The following is a 27,519-nucleotide window of genomic DNA, read 5'->3' as shown; positions in this document are numbered from 1 at the left end:
GGAATCCCTTTGAAGTAGGCCTTAAAAGTATTGTATCAATGTGTATTCAGCACTACTCTCAAGAATCTGTTACCAAAGTATCGGTTTTTCAATAAACGTAGTCTTTGTATCCACTTCGACTCGTCATTGAACCCACATGCTTGACATTTTGAGAGTAATCTTCAAGAAGTTTAACTGCCCTGGCAACTTTATAGCCAAATGGCTGAAAGGATTCCAGTAAGCAGTGAACTTCCCGAACCTGAAGAAGGGGCGAGAGCACCAACCCTACCATGGCATGTGCTGGACACCCGGAGAGTGGCTGGACTGAGTTCCCTGCTCCACATCCAACAACTACTGGTCACCCCATAGCAGTGGCAACCACGTACATCCACTACCACGATGGACGAGGCCCCGGTACGCCGAGAAGCCATCCTAACCAGGCACATGTGCAAGGGGAAAATGGCCAACGAAGTGGGTGAGAACCCCGGACCCGAAGAAAAGGGGGGAGGTGTGGCAGTGATTGGTACGGAGGCTGACCCCCCTCTGGGTGCGGGACTTGGGAACCCTGAAGCACCGGGCCTGAGAGAGGAGGAAGGTGAGATGGCTCGTGAGTTCTGAGCAATGATCCGCAAGGAGGTCGAGGAGGTAGCCAAGGGATTGCGGGACGAGATGCAGCCGATGACCACCCTGATGGCAGGGGAGTTCAACAGGCAAATCGACTGAGGGAGGTGGAGTATTTCACGATCCAGGCAAATAGCTACGTGCACTACTGGGGGAACACCTTCCCTGATGAATTCAGTTGTGTGGACTATCTGGGGTCGAAATTGAAGGGAGCTGCGAAGAGGTGGTATGTAAGCCTGTACGAAGCCATGAACCCGGAGCTGGACTTTGTAGCCACCTTCCTACAAACTCTGCTGGCCCAGTACGAAGACCCGCTGCAGGAAACCTGTGCCCTGGCCGCTCTAAGGGACATGCAGCAGGGCTCCAAGACAATTCGGGAGTACGTGGCCAAGTTCCGTACCAACGCGGCTAAGGTGAGGGGGTAGAGTGAGTTGATGAAGACTGAGCACTTCACCCGCGGGCTGAACGCAAGCATCTTGGATCGTGCCCTGCAGCAGGCCAGACCAACCACCCTGGTGGGATGGATCCAGTTAGTGGGGGAGGTGGAGATGAACATGAAGAGAGTGGCCATGCAACGCCAACATCAGAGCAGTAAGTCGGGTCATGACCCAAAATCCGGAGGGAAGGCGGAGGCGAAGAAACCCCGGGGGGGGGGGAGCCAGCAGGAAGGCTACAGGGGCCCGCAAATGCTTCAGGTGTGGGGATCCGAACCACCTGGCTAGCAGCTGTCCGAACCCCCTCGACCCCCTTTGAGTGCTTCCAAGATGAGCACTCCGGCTCCAAAGAAGCAGACTGGCCGCCCTAAGGAAGCGGTGAAGAGCAGCGCGGCTGCGAGCTCAACGGTGGATGACGACGCCATTGTCACAGATGAGCTGAGTGAGATGTCCTGGGCCGACGAGCCGTTAGGAAACGAGGACGACCTGCTCTAAATGGTGCCAGCCAGCAGGTCGCCACCGAGGAACCGGCACCGCTCAGGGTGAGAGTAACAGGGTCACTGTATTTTGTACCAGTAATTTTGCTAAACAGCAAACTCAAGAGGTTCGTGCAAGTGAAAGCCCTGATTGATTCGGGCTGCACCAGAGACATAGTCACCACTAAACTGGTGGATGCATTGGGGCTCCCCACGATGGCTTTGCCGCACCCCATCCAGTTTGAACAGATGGATGGGTCAGTGATGAGGGGGGAACCCTATGTGTTAAAGACTCAGTGTCGGTGGGCATTAAAGACCACTGGGACCAGGAGGCCTTTGTAATTGCTCCCTCCTCCTCCTATGATGTGGTTTTGGGAGTAGGTTGGGGGGGGACCAAACAATAGAATTCAATGACCCGAGATGCACTGCCCACCACTGGACTAAAGAGTGGGGTCCCAGTCCACTGCCCCAAAATGAGAAGGTTTGCTTGACAATGGAGGAGGTCCGGGCGATCCCCAAAGCTTATAGAGACTTGAGGGGGGTGTTCAGCGAACAGGGGGCTGATGAGCTACCACTCCAAAGGTAGGACTGCGCCATCGAACTAATCCCGGGACAGACCTTACCTAAGGCCAAACTGTACTCAATGGGGTGGGCGGAAAAGGTGTAACTGCGGAACTGCCTCGATAAGAACTTGAAGCGAGGTTTCATCTGACCCGCCACAGCCCCCCATGCAGCCCCAGACCTTTTTAGGAAAAAGAAGGACGGCTCACTCAGACTTTGTACTGATTTTTGGGGGATTAATGGGATCTCCACCTCCAAAGCCTACTCATTTCCCCTCATCAAGGACTTGCTCAGTACAGTATCGGAGGGGAAGGTGTTTACCAAGTTGGACTTGAGGGATGCGTTTTTTAGAGTGCGCATCCAAGAGGGGGATGAATGGAAAATGGCATTGAACACACCCATGGGACAATTTGAGTATCTAGTGATGCCATTTGGGTTGCAAGGGGTGTCGGGAGTGTTCATGAACTTTATCAATGAAATGTTGAGAGAATATTTGTTCAAGGGGGTGGTGGTGTACCTGGATGACATAATCATCTACTCACAAGATCTCAAATCGCATGTGAAATTAGTGAGGGAGGTTCTTAGCACCTTATTGAAGCACAAGCTGTATGCTAAATTGTCAAAATGTGAGTTCCATAAGACTGATCTAGACTATTTGGGCTTCCGGGTATCAGCACAAGGGCTAGCCATGGACCCAAGTAAGGTTCAAGCGGTACTGGATTGGGCTCCCCTGAGGACATGTAGACAGCTCCAATAGTTCCTCGGGTTCACCAGTTTTTACCTAACCTTCATACTGGGGTTCGCCCAAATTATGTTACCCCTCACAGAGTTGCTAAAAACCTGGGGGAAGGGCCCTGATGCCAAAAAACCAGGGGCAAAATTGAATTGGACACAGAGGTGCCAAGAGGCGTTCACCAAGCTCAAACGATTGTTCACTAGTGAACCCATTTTAACCCACCCTAATGAGCTGAAGCCTTTCATTGTGCAATGTGTCGCCTCTGATGTCGCCGTCGGAGCCATCCTCATGCAAAAAGATGAGGAGGGGAGGCTAAAGCCCTGTGCCTATATCTCTAAAAAGTTCTCCCAAGAGCAGAGGAATCGGTCGGTCTGGGATAAGGAAGCTTTTGCTGTTACTTATGCTCTAAAGACCTGGAGGTCATGGCTAGAAGGCTCTAAGGTTCCATTCGAGATCTGGACTGACCACAAAAATTTAGAGGCGCTTACTGGCCGGTGCAAACTCAGTGAAAAGCAAATCCGGTGGGCAGGGTTTTTCTCTAAATTCGACTTTGTGTGGAGGCACATCCCTGGGACGAAAAATTTTTTGGCAGACACCCTTTCGTGCCTTCCTCAACATAACAGTCAAAAAGAGGAGGTTATAGACTCTCTAATCCCTCCCTCTCAAGTAGCCGCCATGGTAACCACCCGGTCCAAAACACTGCGGAATTTGCAGCCCGATAAGTGGTGGTGGGGGAGCGCATGGCCACAGAAACTGAAAAAGAGGGAGAAGACAGACTGGGAGGAGTACAAAAAGAGGAGGATGGGTTTTGGTATAAAGGTGACAAGCTTTACATCCCTAAGAGCCTACTGTCCAAAGTCTTGCAAGTCTGCCATTCTAACAAATTAGTTGGTCATTTTGGATATGTGAAGACATTGCATCTAATTAACAGACAGTTTTGGTGGGCTTCCATGAAAAAGGATGTTTCTGAGTTCGTTGCTTCCTGCCCAATTTGCTTAATGGCGAAAAGAAGGGGAGGGAAGCCCCCTGGGCTGTTAAAACCTCTAGAGACAGCTACACGTCCTTGGTCTGTGGTGTCAATGGATTTCATAGTCAAACTACCAGTCTCTCAGGGCAAAACCATAATCCTGGTAGTAGTGGACACCTTTTCCAAACAAGCACATTTCATTCCCTGTGCGCAGCTGCCAACAGCTAAGAAACTAGATTATCTGTTTTTCCATCACATTGAGAAACTACACTCATTCCCTGATAAGATCATTAGTGACAGGGGGGCACAGTTCGTTGCCAATTTCTGGTGGGAGTTCTGCAAATTATCAGGCATAGAACAAGGGTTGAGTTCAGCCTACCACCCCCAGACAGACGGACAGACGGAACGCATGAATGCACTGTTAGAGCAATATTTACGGTGCTTTGTGAATCACCAACAGTCTAACTGGGTGGATCTCTTGCTGTTTGCTGAGTATGGTTACAATAACAGTGTGCACAGTTCAACCAAGGCTTCCCCGTTTCAGATTGTAAATGGGTATGAGGGGAAGCCTGTTCTATTGCTGCCAGGGGGAGAGCAAACCCGTGACCCCACCTCGTTCAAACAATGGTGGGGAAGGTTAGGGAACAGCTGGAAGGGAATTCAAGAGAATTTGGAAGCCGCTAAGGAGCATACAAAAAACAGTATGACAAATCCCATGTACCCGCTTGGGATTTTAAAGTGGGAGATTCAGTATTTGTGTCAACAAAGAACCTCCCACTAAATCAACCCTCCAAGCAGCTGGTGTATAGATTCTTGGGCCTTTTTATGATCAAAAAGGTGATTAACAAAGTGACCATAGAATTGGAGTTGCCCAAAATGTTTAGTAAAATACACCCTGTCTTTCATTGCAGTCTTTTGCGAAGAGATCCGGGCGGTTCTTCTTGGCACCCTCAACCACCAGCTCCACAACCTATCCAGATTGGGAAGCAGAGTCATCATGAAGTACAAGACATATTAGATTCAAAGATGAAACGGGGGATTTTGTATTATTTAATTAAGTGGAAACATTTCCCAGCCAGTGAAAATGAATGGGTAGCAGAAAAAGATGTGTTAGCCCCTGATTTGGTAAACAAGTTTCACAGAACGTTTCCTCAGAAACCCCGAGGTTGATTTTAGGGGGGGCAGTATGTCAAGCATGGTGAAATTCCATTGATAATAGATTGTTTAGGGGTCCTGCCTAACCTGGTCTGTGAAGTATCATGAAGGATTCAACTTTGCAGCTTGTTATTCTTTCCCTTCCCCCCTCCTTGCTTTATAGCTCGTAATTAGAAGTAGTGAGAACTGAAACCAAGTAATCAGCACCTTCCCATACATTCCTGTAAGGGAGTAAGAGACATCTGGGGAAAGCAAGGACACAGTCCTGATAACGCTATGGGAATGTAGACATTTATGAAAGTTTATGTGTGAATGCTACCCCGCAACCCCATCCCTTGGAATCCCTTTGAAGTAGGCCTTAAAAGTATTGTATCAATGTGTATTCAGCATTACTCTCAAGAACCTGTTACCAAAGTATCAGTCTATCAATAAACGCAGTCTTTGTATCCACTTCGACTCGTCATTGAACCCGCATGCTTGACAGTTGAAGCCTTTCATGTCACATTCCTGAACGCAGTTGGGCTCCAGCATGCTTAGAAACATGAGTTTTCCTAGTTACACATGTCTGCAACAAGGACACAGTTTAATCATAGTTAAACTATGTATAGTTTAATCATTTATTAAACTATACTACAATGACCCCCACACACTACAATGATTCCCCACACTCATTCAGCTGTTAATAATCAGGCCTCAGATTCAGTGGGAGCTCACAGGAGTGCAGCTCCTGAACCTTTCTGAGAGTTCCACCTCCTCCTCCTGAGAGTTCCACCTCCTTGTTCATTGAATAGTATGTGCAGCTGCATAACAATCCCAGGATGAGCTCCACCATCTATTCTCTACAAAATGACCCCTGTTAATAATCATTCTATCATGCCCTTTTCTGCTTTTGTTCTTAGAATTCATGTCTGTCTTTATGCACTTTGACTGTGATCATAGGAACAGAACATGCATAAAATGAAATAACTAGTCATAGGACCAAGCTACACATTACCAGTGACACAGTTCAGGTTTGGGAAACCATTTCTATTGTGGTATATCCAAAATAAACTAATTTCCGGATAGGCACGTAAAGAGCAGGTGAGAAGCACCACTTTATTCATGAGCTAGACACTGAAACAGAGAAATTCCTGTCACTGAGACAGATCACTCTGTTCCCCCCACCCTGGCCAATAAATGTTAAACCAGCAGTCAGGACAGTAGGGCATCTGTAGTTAATGGTATGCCTGAGAACCATGTTAGAAGCTGAATAGTCAGTGCTACCACTAAATGACCATGATTAACCCCCTTTCATTTCCAGAATGTTAGGCAAAATGGGGAGCCACTACCAGAGTGTTAGGAATAGAGAATCTTGGAAAACATTTGTAAAGCAGAACATCTGAAAAATATGTTCCATGCAAAATGGATCTTCACACATATTTATTTTGACATTTTGGTTTGATTTGAGAAAAAAAATTGCAATAGTGATTCAAAGGCTTTCATCCAACATAGCCTTTTGATTATTTCCCTATTTTTCTTAGGCTTTTCAAAGGGTTGTTTATCACACCAATCTCACCACATTTAATCATCTTTTATATCCAATTTTTTTTTATAAATCGGTGTTATGTAAAAACAAAAATGAAACAGTTGTTTGAATGAATGAATGAATGAAGAATCCACATTTGTTTTGTATCTTTGGCAATGTTTTATTCTCAGATTTTTTTTTTTAATTACAAAAGGCCTAATTCTGTCATCCATATCTTCATGGAGTAGCACCCTCCTCCATAAATTATATTGAACCCAGTGAAAGTATGACAAGTGGTGAATGCCTGACCAAATTATGATAATAGAATAGAATTGCTCAGAAGTGTTGCAAGTTGAACAAATGTACTTATTCATATGGTGATTGGTAAGGATTAAGTTATTATACAATTAATATTATGAGCTCTGAGATGCAAATATAGCATGGTTTTGTTGGTATACCTAAGAGAATTTAGCACGGTGTCAGCTCACAGGATCTATTTCTTTACCATACTAGCTTTGCTTCTGTTTCTCACTCAAAATGTGCACTTCTTTACTCCCCATATTAATTAAAGATGAAGTCCTTTACTCATAGTTTTTACTTTGGTAGGTGGGTGCTGTTAATTTGTTCTTGTTTCTCTGTCATCTACAGGCCATCTATTGTGCCAGCTCAAGAGAAAAATAGCAAAAGGGAACTTGCATATGTTTTAAAAAACCATCAGGGAGGATTTCCAAAAATTTTGCATTATGTGAATTTTCTCCCATCCCTGGAGTTGGGAACTGTAACAAGATGCAAAAGAGGCGCAAACTGATTTGCCTACATGGCAGCCCTTAGATGGTTGATAACAAATGTTTCATTTATAGAACTGTGGAAAGGCCCATCACAAAATTATAAAACATATCTCATTTGCTATGAGATAATAAACATATTTGTATAAGATACAGAGTAATCTCATTTGTCTGTTGTTTCCTTCTGTGCCCTTATACCAGACTAAGTTTGCTGTACATAGCAAGATGCAGGAATCTCTGGAAGCAGCCTTTTCTAACAAACAAGAAGAAGATGAGAAAGACCAACCTGCTGAGATGGAATACCTTAACTCACGCTGCGTCCTTTTCACTTACTACCAGGGAGACATTGGGTCAGTAGTGGATGAACACTTCTCAAGAGCATTAAATCAAGCTAGCAGCTTCAACCCAGAGTCTGTCATTTCCAAAAGCAAGACAGGGCTAAACCCACTATGGAGAGGTAAGATTATACACAATGGTTTAGTTAAAGTTACTTTACATGATCAACTTTGTGCTATTTGTCCATTAAGACAAATGGCTTTAAAAAAAAAAAAAAAGACAGATTTGCACAAGATCTATACATCTTATATCTGGAGAACACAGATACAGATCTATATCAGGGGCATTGAACTTATTTGTTATGAGAGCCAAATCTGACATAAATGAGACCATGTTGGGTTAGGCTGGGCCATGTGTGTACCTATTTATGATAAGGTATCAGAGATAAAAACTTTATAAAGGACACAGACAAACACAAAGGTTCTTTAAAAACTTTAAAACACCCTTAAAACATTAGCACTCAGTCTTAAAGGTGCTTTCTTTGTATTTCTCCCATGGGATCTAGGGAGCTGGGCAAAGGAAGCTCTGGCTCCTTCCTTCCTTCCCCAAAGGACCAGGAGGGGAAGGAGCCTCAGCCAATAGAAGGAAGAGGGACTTGGCTCAGTAGCTCTGTTGTGCAATTGAGAGACCCTGGCAAAGCAAGCAAAAGGAAGTAAGAGAGAGGGGGAAGGAAGCAGATGACAACCAGTTGTTCGGGGGCCTGATTCAGCTCCTGGGCAGCATGTTTGACACCCCTGATCTATACAAATAAAGAGATCTCACCTAGAGAACCACAGCTGTATGTAATTATGATAGTATCAAGTTATCACCTCATCAGATATGTCCTGTCAAAATGACAGACATCTTAAAGATAGAAAAAAAATTAAGTACTCTGCCCAAGACTTTAATTTTCTATGTGGAACATATATTTAACCAGGGTTTTTGTGTGTAGAAAAAGTCCAGCAGGAACTCATTTGCATATTAAGGCCACCATTGTTTCTCACAGGGCTTTTTTTTAGACAAGCCCAGCAAGAACTCATTTCCATATTAAGCCATACCCCTGACACCAAGCCAGCCAGAACCGCATTGCTGTGCATTTCTGCTCAAAAAAGCCCTGTATTTAACCGTATCCAAGATCCTTGAATATTTTTGTTGTTCTGTACTGAAATTCTTCATTGCCTGAATAAGATATATCATATTTAGTTTTCTTGTGTTTCCAAAAGTCACCTAGTTACTTGACAGTTTAGTTTACAGCATAGTTGTGCAAGTTGTATAATATGTGTGTTGTTTGGGTGGTGAATCATGGTAACAGTTCACATATATTTAATAATATGAATTGGACTGAATCTTCTGTATGTACATTCAAGCATTGGAATATAATTTGATACTGAGTATCCTTTCATATTTATTTTGCAAAAGGGCAATCTAAGGTTTCCAGAGATATTCCTGAACAAACAAACAAAAAGGCATTTTCCTTTACTTTTTCTTGGTTGATTCTGGGCTCATCTTCATCAGAAAATATATCTGACTAGACAAGTTTTTTTTTTTTAACGGTCTTTTCCCCAATTGGGTATCGCTTCTGAGTAAACATGCTGGGCTGTGCATCAGTTTACAAAGATATAGAGTTACTCAAATTTGCCAAAGGATCTGCCAGTGCAGAATGTTGGGAACCTTCCAGATCAGAGCACAGAAAGCTGGACGTGCCTTTGCTCTGTACTGTGGATAGTTTTGTCTTATTTTGTTGTCTGAGAAAACTATACAGATATTTCATTTTCATGGTGAAATAATAAACTTTGCCATGCTTAGATGGTCATCATAACTATATCAGTTTGAAGATGGAAATTGAATGTCACCTTGATGCAGTCTGATTCATTCAGAAGGTCAAAGTGTCTCAGTCCTGCTGATAGATATTTCTTTATATAGAATTCATTAACTGAAGAAGTTGCTACTTTTGTTAAACTGAATATCTTAAAAATGAAAGGAAAAGACTATATAAGGACAATTGGGAAAGTCATGCAATATTTTTATTTAAAAACAATGCATTTTCAATTACCAGTTGGAAATACAAGCTGGGACCAATGAGGATCAAGGTGGTGGTCAGGGGGAAGAGATGACAATTTGGAAATCTCTCATATAGAATCTCCTTGTTTGGGTCTCTCTAAGCTCTAAAAGGCATGATTTCCTCCCCATCCCTTCCTTCTTTTCTTTAGCTAATACTTGGAAGCTTTCAACATTCCATCCTTTCTGAAATATATTTTCCAGCCATATTTGAGGGCTTTCCCCCTTTTTGACTAATTTATAGTCATATTTTGTCCATACCTGTAGAGTTCTCTGAGTGGTCGAATCCCATGCCCTGTCCATAGATGATCTCTGATGCTGTTTTTCTCATCTCCACAGAGACTATATACAGATAATATACAGATAGTAGTGATAGCACACTAATCTTTCTGATTGCCTTGCTTGATTTGGGAGGAAAATATATAGGGTCTACCTGCTTCTCCTTAATTTAGGTAGTGATGTTTTTTCATTATTTTAAGAAAAGATCGAGTTATTTTATTTTGCGCCTCAAATGTAATATGTTAGAACCAGAATTAAAAGTATATTCTCTGAGGGTAGAATTAAGCTAAATGAGATTTTAAAATGTGAATGGTACTGAATTTTGTCAGAATTACAGAATTATTGACGTATTCAGTGCCTTAGCTCACACATATGTATTCATCCCTTGATAACTTAGCATAAAGATATCATTTGTATGATGAAATGGCCCATTATCAAGTGGTGCAAATGCATATGTGAACAGGTTCTATGTTCCCTGAGCTACAGTAACTGGGAATTAATTTAATACATGCCTAACCTTTTCAGTGAATACAAGATGAAAAATCTGAAATGTTCAAAAGAAATCTTTATTTAAAAACTCATGTGTTTGAAGCAACTGCTTTTTTTCAGGGAAATAATAGTCTAAAGAACAAACTTTATTCTTTAAATATGTAAAGATTTCCTCCTGCTGCTTGTATTTGTGCCATTGATACCATCCTTCTGGATTAGTTTTACAGCTTTAAAATGAAGTGACATTATTGAAGCAATCTGAAATTCTACTGTTATAAATTTAAGATATTAGTAAATAAACTCCATATAATTAATTTTACAATAAGATTAGACTATATTATATAGTTTTATAGGTATATTTCATCAAAAGTTTAACTTGTAAATGATTTCTTATAACTAAAACTATACCTTTCAGTCAAACAACTTATAGTTGAGATGTATTTGGATAACTGGACATAAAAGCCATTGAAAGAAAGAAAGGAAAAAGAACCTTGACTTTGGTGGTTTCAGGCTAACTGAGGCACACAAAGACATGTGTGACAATGATTCCACCATATCTGTAAGGGTATCAAAATGAAAGAGAATTGAAGTGCTTGCTAAAGGTATTTCCAACCTAGATTTTTGGCTTTATTAGGTAAGCATTTCCCCCACTAAGCTGTACTTACTTTTGGGATTCTTAAAGTGCTTTGTTTTCTAATAACCAAGTATAAATCATACCATTATTTGTTTCAGTATCTGGCTCCCAAATTTATTCCCCGACTTTCTGCAAAGTTTTCAACCTTTCTTCAACCTTTTCTCCAAATCAAGGATTTGGCAAGAAAACTAATGGAAGTGTTCCAGTATAACACAATCACTAACCACTCCTTAGAAAGATGGGATATAAAATATGCAATTTCATAATCCAGTGGCATTGGTGTTTTGCTAAACTAGGTTCTAAGATCAACCATTTTGCCTTATTTCCAAATAAGCTTACTATTAAAAGGCTTAATTTTTTTAAAATTGTCTTAGTCAACTTTAAAGCTCATTTAAAGAGGAATAAAGGAATGTAACTTTAATGATTAAAAAAAATCCCAAAATATTAAATGTGGGTTCTATTCCCTCTAGATTTTGTCTGTTGTGATTGTTTCCTATTTTCTATTATTTCCTTTAATGAATATCTTTATTACAAGTGTAACCCATGTTCCTTTTATGTGAGCAATACAGCTTTGTTACTGAAGATGCATTTGAGAACTGATCTTCATTTATACCTTTCATTTGTTTTTTAAAAGAGAGCTCAACAATAACAAGCCAGAGGAGTGGTTTCCCACCTTCGTTTTGGACCAGTTCTTATCAAACTCCACCTCCACCATGTCTGGGTGGAGTTCATCATGATTTCCCAGTTACAGCACCAAGCACCTTCTCAACAGATTCTAGCAACTGGCCAGGACGTACCCTGCATCAGACTGCTCCACCACCTCCTCCTAGCATGTCAGACTCCTGGCATTATCCCTTAGCATCTCAGGTGAGTCCTGCATATGGACACATGCATGATGTATACATGCATCACCATCACCCTCATGCTCACATGCATCACCACCACCCGCCGACTTCACACCTTGACCCAGGGTACAGACCTTTGCTGATGCCTTCAGTTTGTACAGGCAAGATTCCTCCACCACATTGTGATGCAGCCAATACAGATTCTACTGCTGTCACCAGTGCTACCTCAGCATGGGCAGGAGCTTTTCATGGAACAGTCGACATTGTGCCAACCTTTGGGTTTGACACAGGTAAGCTGTAATTTGCTCTTGTCCATACATTACATTATTTAAAAATGCATTGCAGCTAAGCATCTTCTAATTTTTTGACTGGTCTTCTAGCTATGAATTCCAGAAACAGTTAGGTAAGGCAAAGTTTGCAGGGATGCCAAGATTTACAAATCAAAACTAAAGGAATGAGCTGTTCACTTCCACCAAAATAAAAATAGGGTTACTTTATTTAAAACAGCTGAGCAATTCATAGATACTGATAATCCCATAATGTAAGGGTTCATTCTTTGTACTGCAATATTACTGCAAGCATCCTGTAGTCAAATATAATTATTGGGAACTATTATGTTCACACTTTCATGGAAATAGGGTTCTTTCAGATCAGTAGAAATTACCCTGATAGAAAAAGCCAGCAAACCCGATTATGCTGTGGGAAAGCAGAAGAAAAACAAAACACTTCCCCAAAGCAGTGAACTCAGTGCAGATAACCCATGAGGAACACACCATAGTAGATGAATAATAAAAGGGTTTTTTTTCCAAACATAATTGGAAGTGAAAATGATCTTTAAAAATTCACACTGCTAACTGCTATGAATGTACTGTAACTATGGAAGGGTGCTCACACTGATTTTATTTATTTATTATTTATTACTTTAAATTTCTATCCTGCCCTCTCCGCAAGGGGATCAGGGCAGCTATTTTGAAAATATCTGCTTTTAAAGTTATACTTCCTTTCATTTCCAAACTCAACTTTTTGCATAGGGTGATCATATGTGTATTTACACAAAATTGAGGCGTTTTTTTCTACTTTTGTTTGGCTGATTTGTATGACTGCTTATTCCTTTGAAAATAAGCACATATTTTGAGCTGGTCATTGGATTTGAAATAGGATTTCCAGATTTCTCTGTTTTACACTATTTATATGAACATAAGATCCCCCTCCCCCCGCCGCTGAATCAGACAAATGATCAATCTAGCTTAGGCTCCTCTTTCCAGCAGTAGCCAGATGTTTCCAGGGAGCCCATAGGAGAGACACAAGGCAACAGCCCTCCATCTCTCTGCAATGTTTTGGCATTCAGAAGTACAATGCCTTTGAACATAAGCATTCCGTTTAGTTATCGTGACTATATCTGAACTAAATTATGGGGCAGATGGCTTGCCATGTTTCACTGGTCCTATTGTGATAAACATGTAAAGTGTGAAGACCGACCACACACATCCCTACACTTGTGCCTATGAGCTATTCTAATCCATCTGTTTAAGTGCCCATTTTAAGAGCCAGGGATAGAGAAGCAGCAGTGTCTGTGAGACAATACACATGTGGATAATAGAGCAGAAGACCTAATCCCAGGAGTTCTTAAGCAAAAGGCAATTTGGGCCAGATGCCAGTTTTATAAACTGGTTGCTTTCTCTTAGGAATACAGAGTATCCATCTACAGGAAGTGATTATCTTGCTTAACAATGCTATATCTACCCCCTCCACACACAGACAGAGCTATGGAAAAAGTAATCATGTAGTTTTACATGGAAGCTATTCACATGTGCTCCAACAGTACAGAAACTGTAAGTTAACTTTTTGTATGTAATTTTGCACCATGTAAGCAGTGAACATGTTCTGTGGTCTCTTGTTTGCTCACAGTTGTCTTTGTGATAATAGTATACTCTTAAATATTGGAACATGCTGAGGATTCTGAACAGGAATAGTCTAGCCAGTTGTCGATTGGGCTTAGGGTTGCCATCCCCAGGTGGGGGCAGGGAATCCCCAGGTTTGGAGGCCCTCTCCCCGCTTCAGGGTCGTCAGAAAGCGGGGGGAGGGGAGGGAAATGTCTGCTGGGAACTCTGTTATTCCCTATGGAGATTTATTCCCATAGAAAATTATGGAAAATTGATACGCGGGTATCTGGGGCTCTGGGAGGGCTGTTTTTTAGGGTAGAGGCACCAAATGTTCAGTGTAGCATTTAGTGCCTCTCCCCAAAATGCATCCCAAGTTTCAAAAAGATTGGACCAGGGGGGCCAATTCTATGAGCCCCAAAAGAAGGTGCCCCTATCCATTATTTCCAATGGAAGGAAGGAATTGAAAAGGTGTGCCGTCCCTTTAAATGTGATGGCCAGAACTCCCTTTGGAGTTCAATTATGCTTGTCACAGCTTTGATCTTGGCTCCACCCCTAATATTTCCTGGCTCCACCCAAAGTCCCCAGATATTTCTTGAATTGGACTTGGCAACCCTAATTGGGCTACAACAGTTGGAACAACTAGAGAGGAATGTAAAGAGTATGGAGAGACAATACTTTGAATATGGACAACCCCTTTGTCTTCATAATCTAAAAATATGAAATATTCCATGCACTTGTATTTTTCCTTAGTCCTTGAGTCTTTTGAAGTTGAAATCAGTAGTATGCCAATCATTTATATGCTTTAACATTCTAAACTTTAAATTATTACAGCCAATGTATTGCAAAGCTTGTCTTAAACAGAGTACAATCTTGTGCATATTTAAATAAAACAAAATTAGCCAAGTAAATATTCAGATATTACCAGGACATTAGACTTTTCTTTCCCTGCATGCAAATTCTAAAAAAATCTATCCATTTTAAAGAGTCAGCCACTTGGCACAAAGGCAAATTATATGTGTAATATTTGTTAGATCAGAGAAGCAGGTATTACCTGTTCCTTTATCTTGCTAACATGTGTCACCTTTTGATAAAGCTGTAGCCAATTTTCCCCCAGCTTGGTTTGTGTCATTGTTTTTCCTCCTTAGTCTACCTTGCCCCTGGGTCCACAAATACCTTGCCCCTGGGTCTTTATTCTTGTATTTCTGTCTGCAGCTTCCATTGATCATCCTTGTACATCACCATGTCATAAACACACCACATTAAAGCGCTTAAGGAAGCAATGTGTATAAGACAGAGCCCCAAGAAATTGCATCCATGATCCTTTGAATAACTGATAGGAAGGGGTGGTTGGGAATATCAACCCCTGGGAGGAAATCATGGAAAAGGGAGTAAATAGCCTTGTTTTGACCTATTTGTACATTAAAAACTGCTGCTAACACAATAAAGGCTTCTGGATACAAAAGCATTAAATTACTTATATACTCTTCAAGTTTAGACCATTGTCCTTTTACCAGTAATTGCTGATGTTGGGGAGGAAGATAAACATTAATAGTAAAAAACAGCCTTGACTTAAATTTAAGAATTAGTGCATGTGTGTAAGAGGACAGTGATTAAGGATTGATAACTGATGGGGAAAGGGGTGGTAATGTCTTTCTAATAGCAGGAAGGTTTGGCACTGGATTAACTTTGCTTGGGTTTGTCCAGTAAACTCACTCCAATTTAATAAAAAAAAATTATTTTCAAAAGAAAAAAGGACAAACAACACTTAAATAGGGGGGAAAGATATAGAGTTCAGCAAGGAATCAAACAAAACAAAAAACCTAACTGACTTAACTATTTAGTACTGTACCTATCAGGTGTATATGTCTGACATCTCAACAGACATTTCAGATGAATAGTTTCCAGCAACACAACCAAAAGATGGAAGTTGAAGAGAGTAGTAGTTCTCTGAATCTCACTGAGCCAAGTTCATCAACTTGCTAGCCATTCTACATAGGCATTATTATACAAGCTATGCTATCTGACCAATTGGAAAGCTGTTGGACCAATTAGGAAGTTGTTACTAGGGTGGATCCCTAGATTGCTGGTTGTCAGTCAACTCAGCTGTCAAAACCTTTTAGATGACAGTTCACAGCTGCTATTAGTTACTACTCTAGATGACAGTTTACAGCTGCTGTCAGTTAATTGCTTTGCCCAGTCTAAGCAACAGTCCTGATAATATATTGTCAACTTCTTTTCCTACTTATGGTGGTGTTAAACTGAAGTGTATTTTGGCATTCACCTTATTCAGTTTCCATATTAACTCAATGGTTTACAGGTTGTATGACCCCAGCTTTCACTCTCCTGTATTGGCCTCTCTATATCATTCTCAGTTTTACTTTATAGGGTTGATGCATTCCTGCTGTATTGTAGCAGTATAGGTTTATGGCGTATGCTGAGAACTATTTCATTTTATTGTGATAATGATCTTCCGACTATTAACTACAGTAAGTCCAAAATAGTGGTGTTTTCTGAAAGAAGACTTAAGCACAGATGGATAATTCATGGGAACATTATTGGCATACTTTAAGTATTTAGGTGTGTGTGTTTTTTATTCTTCTGGGTCTTGGTGCACTCAAATAAATAGTATGGTCAGGAATGCTCAGAACTTTTTTTTTTACACCTGAGGTTGCCAACATGTTCCTTCAGCTTTGTGTGTTCTTGTGGCTAAGGTTACTACACAGTTGCTATATGGCTCTCAGTTATGCACATACACAGTTATTCACATAGGCTTCTTGAAATCATACAGCCTAAATTCTGAGAGCCATATTTGTTGTTCCCTACTATGTTCCCAATACATTTTCGCATTGAGAAGCAGGCTTACTGTCTCTGGAAGCCTAAGCATGGATGCACAGGATTAATTACCAGTTGAAATTTATTTCAACCTGTGGTTCCTGCACCTCTGACACTACAGACGCCTTAAGAACATATGAGAAGCCATTTTAGATCAGGTCAGTGGCCCATCCAGTCCAACACTCTGTGTTACACAGTGGCCAAAAAAGCCCAGGTGCCATCAGAAGGTCCATAAGTGGGGCCAGGACACTAGAAGCCCTCCCACTGTTGCCCCCCTAAGCACCAAGAATACAGAGCATCACTGCCCAAGACAGAGAATTCCAAAAATACGCTGTGGCTAATAGCCACTGATGGACCTCTGCTCCATATTTTTATCCAATTCCCTCTTGAAGCTGCCTATGGTTGTAGCTGCCACCACCTCCTGTGGCAGTGAATTCCATGTGTTAATCACCCTTTGGGTGAAGAAGTACTTCCTTTTATCCATTCTAACCCGACTGCTCAGCAATTTCATTGAGTGCCCACGAGTTCTCATATTGTGAGAAAGGGAGAAAAGTACTTCTTTCTCTACCTTCTCTATCCCATGGGTAAGCTAGTAAACCTCTATCATATCATCTCTCAGTCGATGTTTCTCCAAGCTAAAGAACCCCAAGCGTTTTAACCTTTCTTCATAGGGAAAGTGTTCCAATCCTTTAATCATTCTAGTTGCCTTTTTCAGGACTTTTCCCAATGCTATAATATAATAATATGTGTGGTGACCAGAATTGTACACAGTATTCCAAATGAGGCCGCACCATCAATTTATATCAATATATATTATGATACTGGCTGATTTGTTTTCAATTCCTTTCCTAATAATTCCAAGCATAGCATTGGCCTTTATTTTAATTGCAGTCACACACTGTCTCAACATTTTCAGTGTGCTATCTCCCACAACCCCAAGATCTCTGTCTTGGTCAGTCTCAGTCAGTTCATACCTCCATCAACTTGTATTTATAGTTAGGATTTTTGGCTCCAATGTGCATTACTTTGCACTTGGCCATGTTGAACCTTATTTGCCATGTTGATGCCCACTCGCCCAGCCTCGACAGATCCCTTTGGAGTGCCTCACAGTCCTCTCTGGTTCTCACTACCTGAACAATTTAGTGTCATCTGCAAACTTCGCCACTTCACAGCTTACTCCCAACTCCAAATTATTAATGAAGACGTTAAAAAGCATCGGATCCAGTAAACTCTGCAGTACCCCATTGCTTACCACCCTCCACTGCGAAAGTTGCCCATTTATACTCACTCTCTGTTTCCTGTTAATTATCCAGTTTTTAATCCACAAGAGGACTTGTCCTTTTACCCCATGACTCTTGTTTACTTAGGAGCCTTTGATGAGGCATTTTATCAAAAGCTTTCTGGAAGTCAAGGTAAACAACATTTATTGGTTCCCCTTTGCCCACATGTTTGTTCACCCCCCTCAAAGAACTCTAACAGGTTAGTGAGACAAGATCTTGCCTTACAGAACTCATGCTGTAGGACCTCCTCTCTCATCTCCTCAATCAGATTCAGGTCTTTCAACACCCCTCCCAAAATCAGTGGTTCTGGAGTGGGCAAGCACTTCTCATCTTTCACAGTGAAGACATAGGCAAAAATTTCATTCATTTCGTTTCCCTATTGTCCTTCAGTAATCTTTTTACCCCTTGATCATCCAAAGGCCCCACTGCCTCCCTGGCTGGTTTCCTGATCCTAGTGTATTTGAAGAAATTTTTATAGTTGGTCTTTATGTTAAGTTCTCGTGTGGCAATATTAGACATATATATATATATGTTGGTACACAAGGACTGAATTCTGAATACGTATTTTAAAAAATAGATATATTGCAGAAGAAATCAATTCTGTTATCTTATATATAAAGAAAACAAATCCTTCCATTCTTAACATCTAGCCTAATACAGCTGCTTTTCCTGCTGCTGTATGATTTTCATGTACATAAAAACTTTCAGTTTTTAGATTGCTATGTGTGATTTTTTTCATCATTAAGGATAGAAGAGCAATTTCTTTTCCACTTAAGTTTTATTATTCTTTACAGGTTTAGCAAAGTTTATGGGAAACTTCTATTGTTCCATCTCAGTTGTAGAATTTCATTGATATCTGAATCTTTTCTCTTTTTTCTGGCATCTGCTTCATGTAGAATTTTTTTTGTTATCCATCAGATCCAACAGCCTGATGCAGCTCAGCATCATTGTTTGAAATTATGCTTCTGACCTTCCTTGAAGTCCATGGTTGGGGTTGGCTTTTAGTGGATTAGAGTAGAGCAGTTTGTTCTTCTTCTAACTGAATTCTTCATTGCAGGGAAGGGTTTGTAGAAACAATGTTAGGAGAGAACTTGAGAAGACTTATTCCTTTGCAATGAAATAACTTAAAGAAAGACTGGTGGTAATGAAAACTAATGTCAAAAGGTAAATACCTCAGAAATTCTTTTGCAGAATTGTCTTTCTCTGAATCTTCTGTCTCATTTTTCTATATTATCTGCTGTATCGCAGCAGGTTCCAGCCACTTATTCTCCTTTATGTAGCAAGATTGTCAAACAGTGGAACTTGCTGCTTCAGGAAATTAAGGAAAACAGCATAACTGGATTCTTAAAAAGGTCTGGACAATTTTATAGCTATTAAGAATGTTTGCAGCTGTACAGATGATACAAAAGTAATTAAATTTCATGCTCTAGGTTGTAAAGTGATCATCTGCCAGGACTGGGAGCAATTGTTTTTCCCTTCATGGGGTCTGCCTTTTGGCAAGGCATATTCATGAAGAGATTTCTGCTTTCTGTGAAACTTGTCATTGTTGATGATAGATAGAAAGGTTCCTTTAATATGATAGCAGTTCCAGGTTTTTTTAGTTAGGCATGTAGACAGTCTCATAGTCTGTCTGCATACAGAGCAGGAGTCTAGTTTTAAAAAGAAAATGGATTTGAAATGTTTAGGTTAAAAAAACACTCTCAAAAATTGCAGTTTGTTCCTGTGCAGCTGAAAACAGAGATAGTAAACCTAATTGTAGTTTCAGTTTTATATTTTGAGGAGGGATGGTTAGCATCTGAGGTCTAATTTAATATGTTTACATAGAGAAAATAGTAATACCAAATGATCCAGTTCCTGTAGCTGTCCTAGCTGTGCACACCTGCTCAACAGTCAGGCTGCATTGAGAATACTTTAATGGAAAGGACTGTCCCACGGATTTGTGAATTAGCCCTTTCTAGTGTGTAAAATGCATGTGGACAGCTCCAAAGCTGGATGAAGAAATGCATGCAAACTGCTGGTTGTGGTCATTCAGAATATTGGGCTAGATTGTCACCAATATGCAGGTAATACTCAGCTCTACCTTGTTCTTCTGGCTCTTCCAATCCTAGGAAGAATGTAGAACTGGTGCCTGGAGAGAGTTTTGGAGTGGATGCAGGCTAATGCAGGCTAATGATCTGAAACTTAGTCCCCACAATTTGGAAGTGCTACTGATGAGCAAAGATCTGACATAAGGGGTTGTACTCCCCTAGAAAGAACAGTGTTGTCTAGAGGTGCTCTTGGACCCTAGCCTACTGCTAGTTGAGCTCTGGTCAGGAGTGTGTTTTACCAGCTTTGACTGGTTAACCTGGGCAGAAAAGATCTTGCTGATGTGGTGCGTGCCCTGGTTACATCTATATGAGATTACTACAATATACTCTACATGGGGCTGCCCTTGAAAAGTGTTTGGAAACTTCAGTTGGTGCAGAATGCTGCAGCCAGGATGTTGACTGGAGTGGGTTCAGTCCAGTAAATCATTATTACGGCCCACAAGGCATACCAGAAGTAGAACAAACAATGTTAATAAATGTGTTTCAGATTCTGAAAAGAACCTTGGATTTTGGATTTAGCATATGGATGTGCAATTTTTTTCCTTGATATTTTTCAGTTTGGGTCTAATGGAATCCCCCAAAATTCAGGATTCCTGAAAAACCTGGATCCCAACATTGGTAAAGTTTTTTTAGTCCAATAGATCTGAACTGAAAAATGCAAGGGGGGGGGGAGTAGCAGCAAAACCACAAAAAATAGCTGAGAGGCAGCTCAGCTGGGGCTCTTTTGAGTAGTCTCTTTAAACTGGACTGCACAAAAGAATTCTCAGAGCAGCTGATCCTGCACGGAGAACTCTCTTTGCAGGATCAGCTGGGGCTCTGCTGAGCAGTGCAGTTTAAACAGGACTGCCCAACAGAGTCTGCAAAGCAGCTAATCCTGCAGGGAGTGCTCTTCCCACAGGCTGCACTAGGTAGTCTGGTTTAAACTGAACTGTCTAGCAGAGCCTGTGAGGCAGCTGATCCCCACAGGCTCCGCTGGGGCTCTCTTTGGTAGTTTAATTCAACAGCCCCCTCACCAAAAGCCCCCAAACAGCTGAGTGGTGGGAGCAATCTGCTGCAGTTTCTCAGGGTTCAGGTTTGTTCCAGGTTTGCTGATAATTCCTAAATATATCCAGGATTTTTTTTTGTGAGGGGGGGGGGATTTTTTCCCCTGGATCTCCCAAAAAATCCCAAATACATATGGGATGCCAAAATATACCTGAAAAATATCAGTAACGTGTTTTGGAGGTATATTTTTGCTTCTAGTAGACCCAAATGCACACCCCCTAAGTCAGCAGCTCTGTTGTGTGATCCACATTGTGATTTATCCTATGAAAAATCTTCTGGGGGGAGGGGAATGAGAATCAAAGCTGCTGGGAACAAATTATTCAAATAATAAATACTATTTATTACCCAACCTTTGTAGTTGTGAAGTTAAAAAAAATGAAAAGCAGCTACTCTCTGGCTCCAAACATTCAGTCTAACAAAGTACAGAATGAATATCTTGTGCTTAATCCAGTGTTAGAGTTCATACTAAAATTTTAGTATGATCATTTTGGTGAGAGGTATTATACATACCTTGAAAGCATATACCACCAGCACTGGTATAAACATATTTTTCCATTTCAAAAGTTTAGTCCCTGGTTATCTTTAGTTATAGAAAGCAAGTACTGGGAAAGACTTTTCTGTGCCTGAGGCTCTGGCAAACTACTTCCAGTCAAGACTGCAATACATGGATGTACCAGTGGCCTCTGTCTGTACAAGGCAATCGCATATGATTGTTGTGATACAGGTAACATAGCTTGTATTCCCTGATTTATGTTTTTATCCCATTTCTTATTTTGGATGGGGGGAGTGTAGGGCTCACTGAAAATGGACACACAGCTGGTTCATATTTTTTCTTCTTATGTGTCCTGCACTATAAATTAGGGTTATCAATCTCTTGGTGGTGGTTAGAGATCTCCCGGGATTATGACATGTCCAGGCAACATAGATCAGTTCACCTGGAGAAAATGGTCTCTATGGCATTGTGCCCCATTGAAGTCCCTTCCTTTCCTCATCAAGCTCTACCCCAAAATCTCCAAGTATTTCCCAGCCTAGAGCTGGCAACCCTATCAGGAATGTCAAAATTCTAGTCAGTAGGAATAATATAACAGCACTAGAAATATGTTAGCAAAATTGCTGGAGGTCTCCTCTTTTTGATAGGAAATTAGCTAGAGTTAGATCATAGGTAGAGCTATTTGTAGCAAGGATTTTTTCCTATAACACAAAGGTCTAGTTTCAGAATGAAAACTCCAAAGTTAAAATAGTTTAAAATGTTTACTTAGAAAAATATGTAAAAATACAATCACATATAAGCAATCAAACACTCACAAACAAGAGGCTAGGAAATCAGGGGTGAGGAATATAGATTTTTAGGAATTATTGCAGAGATGATATCTAACTTTCTAGGTGTGGTCCAAGGATCCATGAAGCAGAAGAGATGAATGTGGAAAGTGGCCTAAACAGAGTTTGGGGGTGCAAGTCTGTGGTGTAGGGCAAGACAAGACACTGAACTGACCAACCACATGGCCTTGTATAACCAAATTCATATCCCCAAGCAATGATATCAGGTAACCCATGACATAGCTGTCAGATGACCTGTGACATAGCTACATATGACCCCTGTCATCACTGGGGGGCAAATGCTCCCAGGAAAGTTTGGGAAAAGAATTATGGGCGTTGATTAGTTTAGCTATTGTAAATCTTACCTAACAAAGAAACATAGGTGGGGAATTTAGAGTCAATTTGACTACCATTCTGAAGCGGAATAAAATGGCGAAATCCATGTGGAAAAAAAAATGTTCAGATAGGAATAGGCAAAGGAAACAGCCAGTATAATATTCAGACAAAACTTTGGGAGAAATGGGAACTATGAAGGGACATATGTCTAACAAGACCAGTCTGCTTTTCTAATAAATAATAATAATAATAATAATAATAATAATAATAATAATAATAATAATAATAATAATAATAATAATAATAATAATAATAAATTTTAATTTATACCCCGCCCTCCCTGCCAAAGCAGGCTCAGGGCGGCTTACAAGACATAGTACTTTGTACAATGATACAACAATAAAATTCAAAGCTGTAGCAGTTAAAATACAATTACATATAAAACAACATTTAAGTTAATAATTTTAAAACCACAAAGGAGTATGTCCCATACTGGGAGACCACTAGAAAGCATTTCTGTTTATGCTCTGTGGGCAGATCTAATGTTTTGATGTACCTTACTATTTGTTTGGTTTGAGTGGGCTGAAGGTGATTGTTGCTGATTGATTAGGAGTAGCTGTGTTCTTCACCCTCTTTGCATTATTAAGCTGCACCTTGCCAGAGGCTGAGCACATTTCAGAGAGCTCTGAGAGAGAGCAGAGAAGAAGTGCTAAAAGGTAAGGTTTGGCTTTCTAAGCAGCCGAGGAGGTTGCTGAGAATTTCTGAGTTTATGTGACTGTGTGATTGCTGAAAATTCTGAGTTTGTGGTTGCTGGGGAACTGCTGTTTGTTTGGTTTGAGTGGGCTGAAGGTGATTGTTGCTGATCGATTAGGAGTGGCTGTATTCCCCACCCTCTTTGCATTATTAAGCTGCACCTTCCCAGAGGTACGAGCCTTTGGTGCGAGCTGAAGGGTGAGAGCTAAAGGGCTCTTGGTCTGTGGCTCTTAGCCTGGGGGCTCTGTAAGGACCAGGAACCCAGATTCCTTGTGTTCCCAATAAGGTAAGTAGACCCTCCAGAAGGAGAGCCACATAAACAAACAGGATTTAAAAGGGGACTGTATATTTTTGAAAAAAGCTATCATGAAGGTAGAATGCCAGCATGGGGGTGGGGGCTTTCCAGTGTTTTGCACCGAGTGTCACATGTATGACTATCTGCCCACAGGACAGAAGTCTTGGGTGTGTTCTCGATGCAAGGAGCTCCTGGTCTGCAGGGAATGAGTTCATACCCTTGAGGCCGAGGTGACTGACCTGGAGAAGCAGAGACAGTCAGTTAGGCACTCAGGGAAGACCCTCGGGGACGTATTAGATGAGCCCCACTTTGAATGTGGCAGCCCCGTTGCTGCCAGGGAGCATGAGGGTTGAGAGGGAACAGGGCACCGGTCTGAGGATAAGGGGAATGCACCCTCAGTAGGGACCTCTTCTTCAGTTGGTGAGCGGGTATCCTTTCGCGCTAAGGAACCATCCCTGGCCAGGGAGAGAGGGGGGGGGGGTCTTGGTAGTTGGTGATTCGATCCTTAGGCAAGTAGACAGCTGGGTGGCAAAACCACGTACTGACTGTATGGTGACTTGCCTGCCTGGTTGGAAGGTAACGGACATTATGTGTGTTGTAGACAGTGCTGGGGAGGAGCCAGTGGTTGTGGTGCATGTTGGTACCAACAATGTGGGGAATGCAGTCGTGAGGTCCTGGAGGAAAAATTTAGGCTGCTAGGCAGGAGACTTAAGGCCAGGACCTCCAAGGTAGCCTTCTCATAAATGCTACCTGTTCCACATGCAGGGGTGGAGAGACAAGCATAAATTAGAAGTCTCAATGTGTGGATGAGATGATGGTGTAGGGAGGAAGGGTTTAAGTTTATTTGACACTGGGATGCTTTCTGGAACAAGCGGGAGCTGTACAAAAGAGACGGTCTCCACTTGTCCCCAGATGGAACCAAGCTTCTGGCGCTTAAAATCAAAAAGGTGGCAGAGCAGTTTTTAAACTAAATCTTGGGGGAAAGCCGACAGGAAATGAAATGTCTCTGGCTTGGGAGGACTCATCTCAAAGAGATGAAGGGTTAGCTGTTACTTTTATACCAGGTAATGGATCAGAGTTGTCCACTGAGATGGTGAAAAACAGTATGGGCTGCCTGCCAAAGTCTCGAGGCAGCAGGAGGAAGTTTGCGGGCCTGACTTGCCTGGGAAATTATAGATATTTGTATACAAATGCTAGAAGTGTTTGAAGTAAAATTGGTGAGTTGGAATGTTTAGTGTTGGGGGAAAACATAGACATTGTGGGAATTTCAGAAACTTGGGGGAATGAGGAGAATCAGTGGGACACGGTGATTCCTGGATATGTTATATCGGAAGGATAGGAAGGCAAGGGTTGGAGGTGGGGTGGCTCCGTATGTCAGAGAGGGTATACAGTCCAGTAAGACTGAGGTCAGAGAATTTATTTATTTATTTATTTAGAATTTATATCCCGCCCTTCCCACAAGTGGCTCAGGGCGGCTTCCAACAATTGATCCGACATAAAAATTAAACGATACTCAAAAGGCGAACATGATACAGAGCAGCCCATTGGCAATGCTCTGTCCATGTAAAATTGCCCTTCAAAACGAAACCCCAAGAGCTCAAAATAAGCAGGGTGAACAGGCAAAAGGTGAAAGGCTGACTTAATGTCACATTTCACCATTTCAGCCCCAACCCCACAACGCCGCACCACGGCAATGGCCTGTGGTGAATCAAACGAAATTCATCAGGCGTCTTCTTGGGTACCACCCCCAGAGGAGAGACTCTAAGAATACTCACTGGAGGACATGAAAAGGGACCCAACACCCTGCCTTCACCTACCTCCTTAGCAATTTTATCCCTAACCACGTGCTCTAAACCCAGCACAGACTTAAGAAAGAAATGGAACTCTAGGCCCATGAAACGGGATCCTAAACCAAACTTAAAACCATCCAACAAATACAAACCATCGGCCCTTCTGGGATACTCTGCCAGCCACCGTTCAAGAGGTCCCACCCTTATCGGGCTGGGGCCCTTTTTTAGCTGGAAAGGCTCCTCCACCTCCCCCTGGCTTTTTTGGGTTCTTACGTCCCCTGGCTCTGGGGCAGCTGTCAAAGGAATGCGAGCCCCCGCACAAGGGGCATTCATGCCTAAACTGGCACGCTTTCCTGTTGCACACCCCGAGGGAACCGAACTCCCAGCAGAGCAAGTGGGGATGGACCGCCTGCCCCGCAGTGCCGCGGGGAGAGCCTGACGAAGCCGACACAGCGGAGGACGTATTTACCAAATGACCACTGTCAGAGCGGTCACCCAGATTAGGCCTAGCAGGGGACATAACCTGCAGCCAAAGCTGCTGGTGGATCCTGTCCCACGGAAGAGACGGATAAAGGGCAGCCCTCATCCGAAACTCTTCGTCATACTGCAGCCACGCCGGGCCACTAAAGGCCGTATAGCCCTTATATATAATATCTAAATACTGAAAAAGGGCTGCAGCCCTCCAAGGCTGGGCCCGGGCGATCACCCCTGCATATATACAGAACCCTGGAAGCCAATTGGCCCAGGTTCTGTCCACCTTACGCTTCTTCAATTTTTCCTTCTCTTTTTCGTCTAAATCCTCCTTGTCTTTCTTCTCCAATTCCCTAAAGAGCAAGGAAAATATATCCACATACTCCCCTTTTAATATTTTCTCGCGCGTTGCAGGGAGCAGGTGGTCACCCAATGGTAGAGCAACATCTCCAAAGGGCAAAGAAGCAAAAGGCACCATCCCATAAAGGGAAGGTGCTCCACTAAAAGGGCTGGCCATACCCAGGTGACCAGCATCCGCACAAGCCCCGCAAGGCCCCCCTTTCCCGCTAAACCCAGGCCAGGTAACAGGGAACCCAAACCCAGAGGCAGAAGGCATGCCTGAACCAGACGAGGGGCACCCTTGTCCAGGCAATAAGGTGGGGCCACAAGGACCCCATGGCCAAGCCTGACCACTACCCACCTGTAAATTTCCGGTCCACTTACCAGCCCATCCAGAAGGAGCAACCGCCGTCCCCAGACCAAACGCTCCAGCAGCTGCTGCTGCATCCATAGATGCACCAGCAGACCTGCCCTCAAGGAGAGAAAGCCTAGTTAAAATATTAGCTTGGCGACCCCTTCTGGATGTCCCAGGACCATCTAGCCCCCCAGGACAAGGCAGACCTGACGCTTGCTCCAGCGCCCTCAGTCTGCTCATAATACTGGCCTCCACCACCCCATCACCCTCCTCATCAGACGAAGATGCGGGAGGAGGAGGTCTCTTAGGTGGTGCCCTAGGTGCCTTGGGTGCCGGCTTCTTGCCCTTAGACTTCTCAGACCCCTTACCACCAGCCATGATGACAACACAAAGCTCTTAAGAACTTTACACAAACCCTTCTAATGGATGAGCCCCAAAATGGCCGATGCCTTGTTACCAGGCAAATTGGAGCCTAAAATGGCCGACAGCCCTGTTACCAGGCAAAACCACAACTTAAAATGGCCGCTGCCACCCCCACTGCTGAATAAGCCCAAGATGGCTGACAGACCTGTTGCTGGGCAAAATGCTGCCTGAAATGGCCGCCGCTGCCCCTTCAATTGAATAGACCCAAGATGGTGGCCCGCCCTGTTACCGGGCATAAAATATGTGCCCGCCTGGAAAGCTCTAAGGGTACCACCAGGCCACACCCTAAAGGAGCTGCCTAAAAGGCCACAAACCAGCCCCCCAGCCAGCCAAAGAATGGAAGGCTGAGTCAACCTTGAGCCGCCTACCTAAAAAACCCAGCTTTCGCCGGGGATCGGACTCATGTTGTGAGCAGAAGAATGGAAGGCTGAGTCAACCTCGAGCCGGCTACCTAAAAAACCCAGCTTCCGCCGGGG

The 27,519-nt window shown here is 42.5% G+C and overlaps 1 protein-coding gene across 2 annotated transcripts in view; it reads left to right on the top strand.

The window, feature by feature from the left end:
• VGLL3 (vestigial like family member 3) overlaps window positions 1-27,519 on the top strand; it is a 61,141-nt gene that overhangs the window by 19,061 nt on the left and 14,561 nt on the right. For both annotated transcript variants that reach the window (XM_060234434.1, XM_060234433.1), the window contains exons 2-3: window positions 7,420-7,675; window positions 11,628-12,128. In XM_060234434.1, the coding sequence (XP_060090417.1) occupies window positions 7,420-7,675; window positions 11,628-12,128 (757 nt within the window). The remainder of the gene's footprint in view (window positions 1-7,419; window positions 7,676-11,627; window positions 12,129-27,519) is intronic.

This window comes from Heteronotia binoei, chromosome 3 (genome assembly GCF_032191835.1).
Source record: "Heteronotia binoei isolate CCM8104 ecotype False Entrance Well chromosome 3, APGP_CSIRO_Hbin_v1, whole genome shotgun sequence".
Taxonomy (NCBI): Eukaryota; Metazoa; Chordata; class Lepidosauria; order Squamata; family Gekkonidae; genus Heteronotia; species Heteronotia binoei.
Note: the sequence above shows the minus strand (reverse complement) of the source record. Positions and strands in the feature narration are given on the sequence as shown.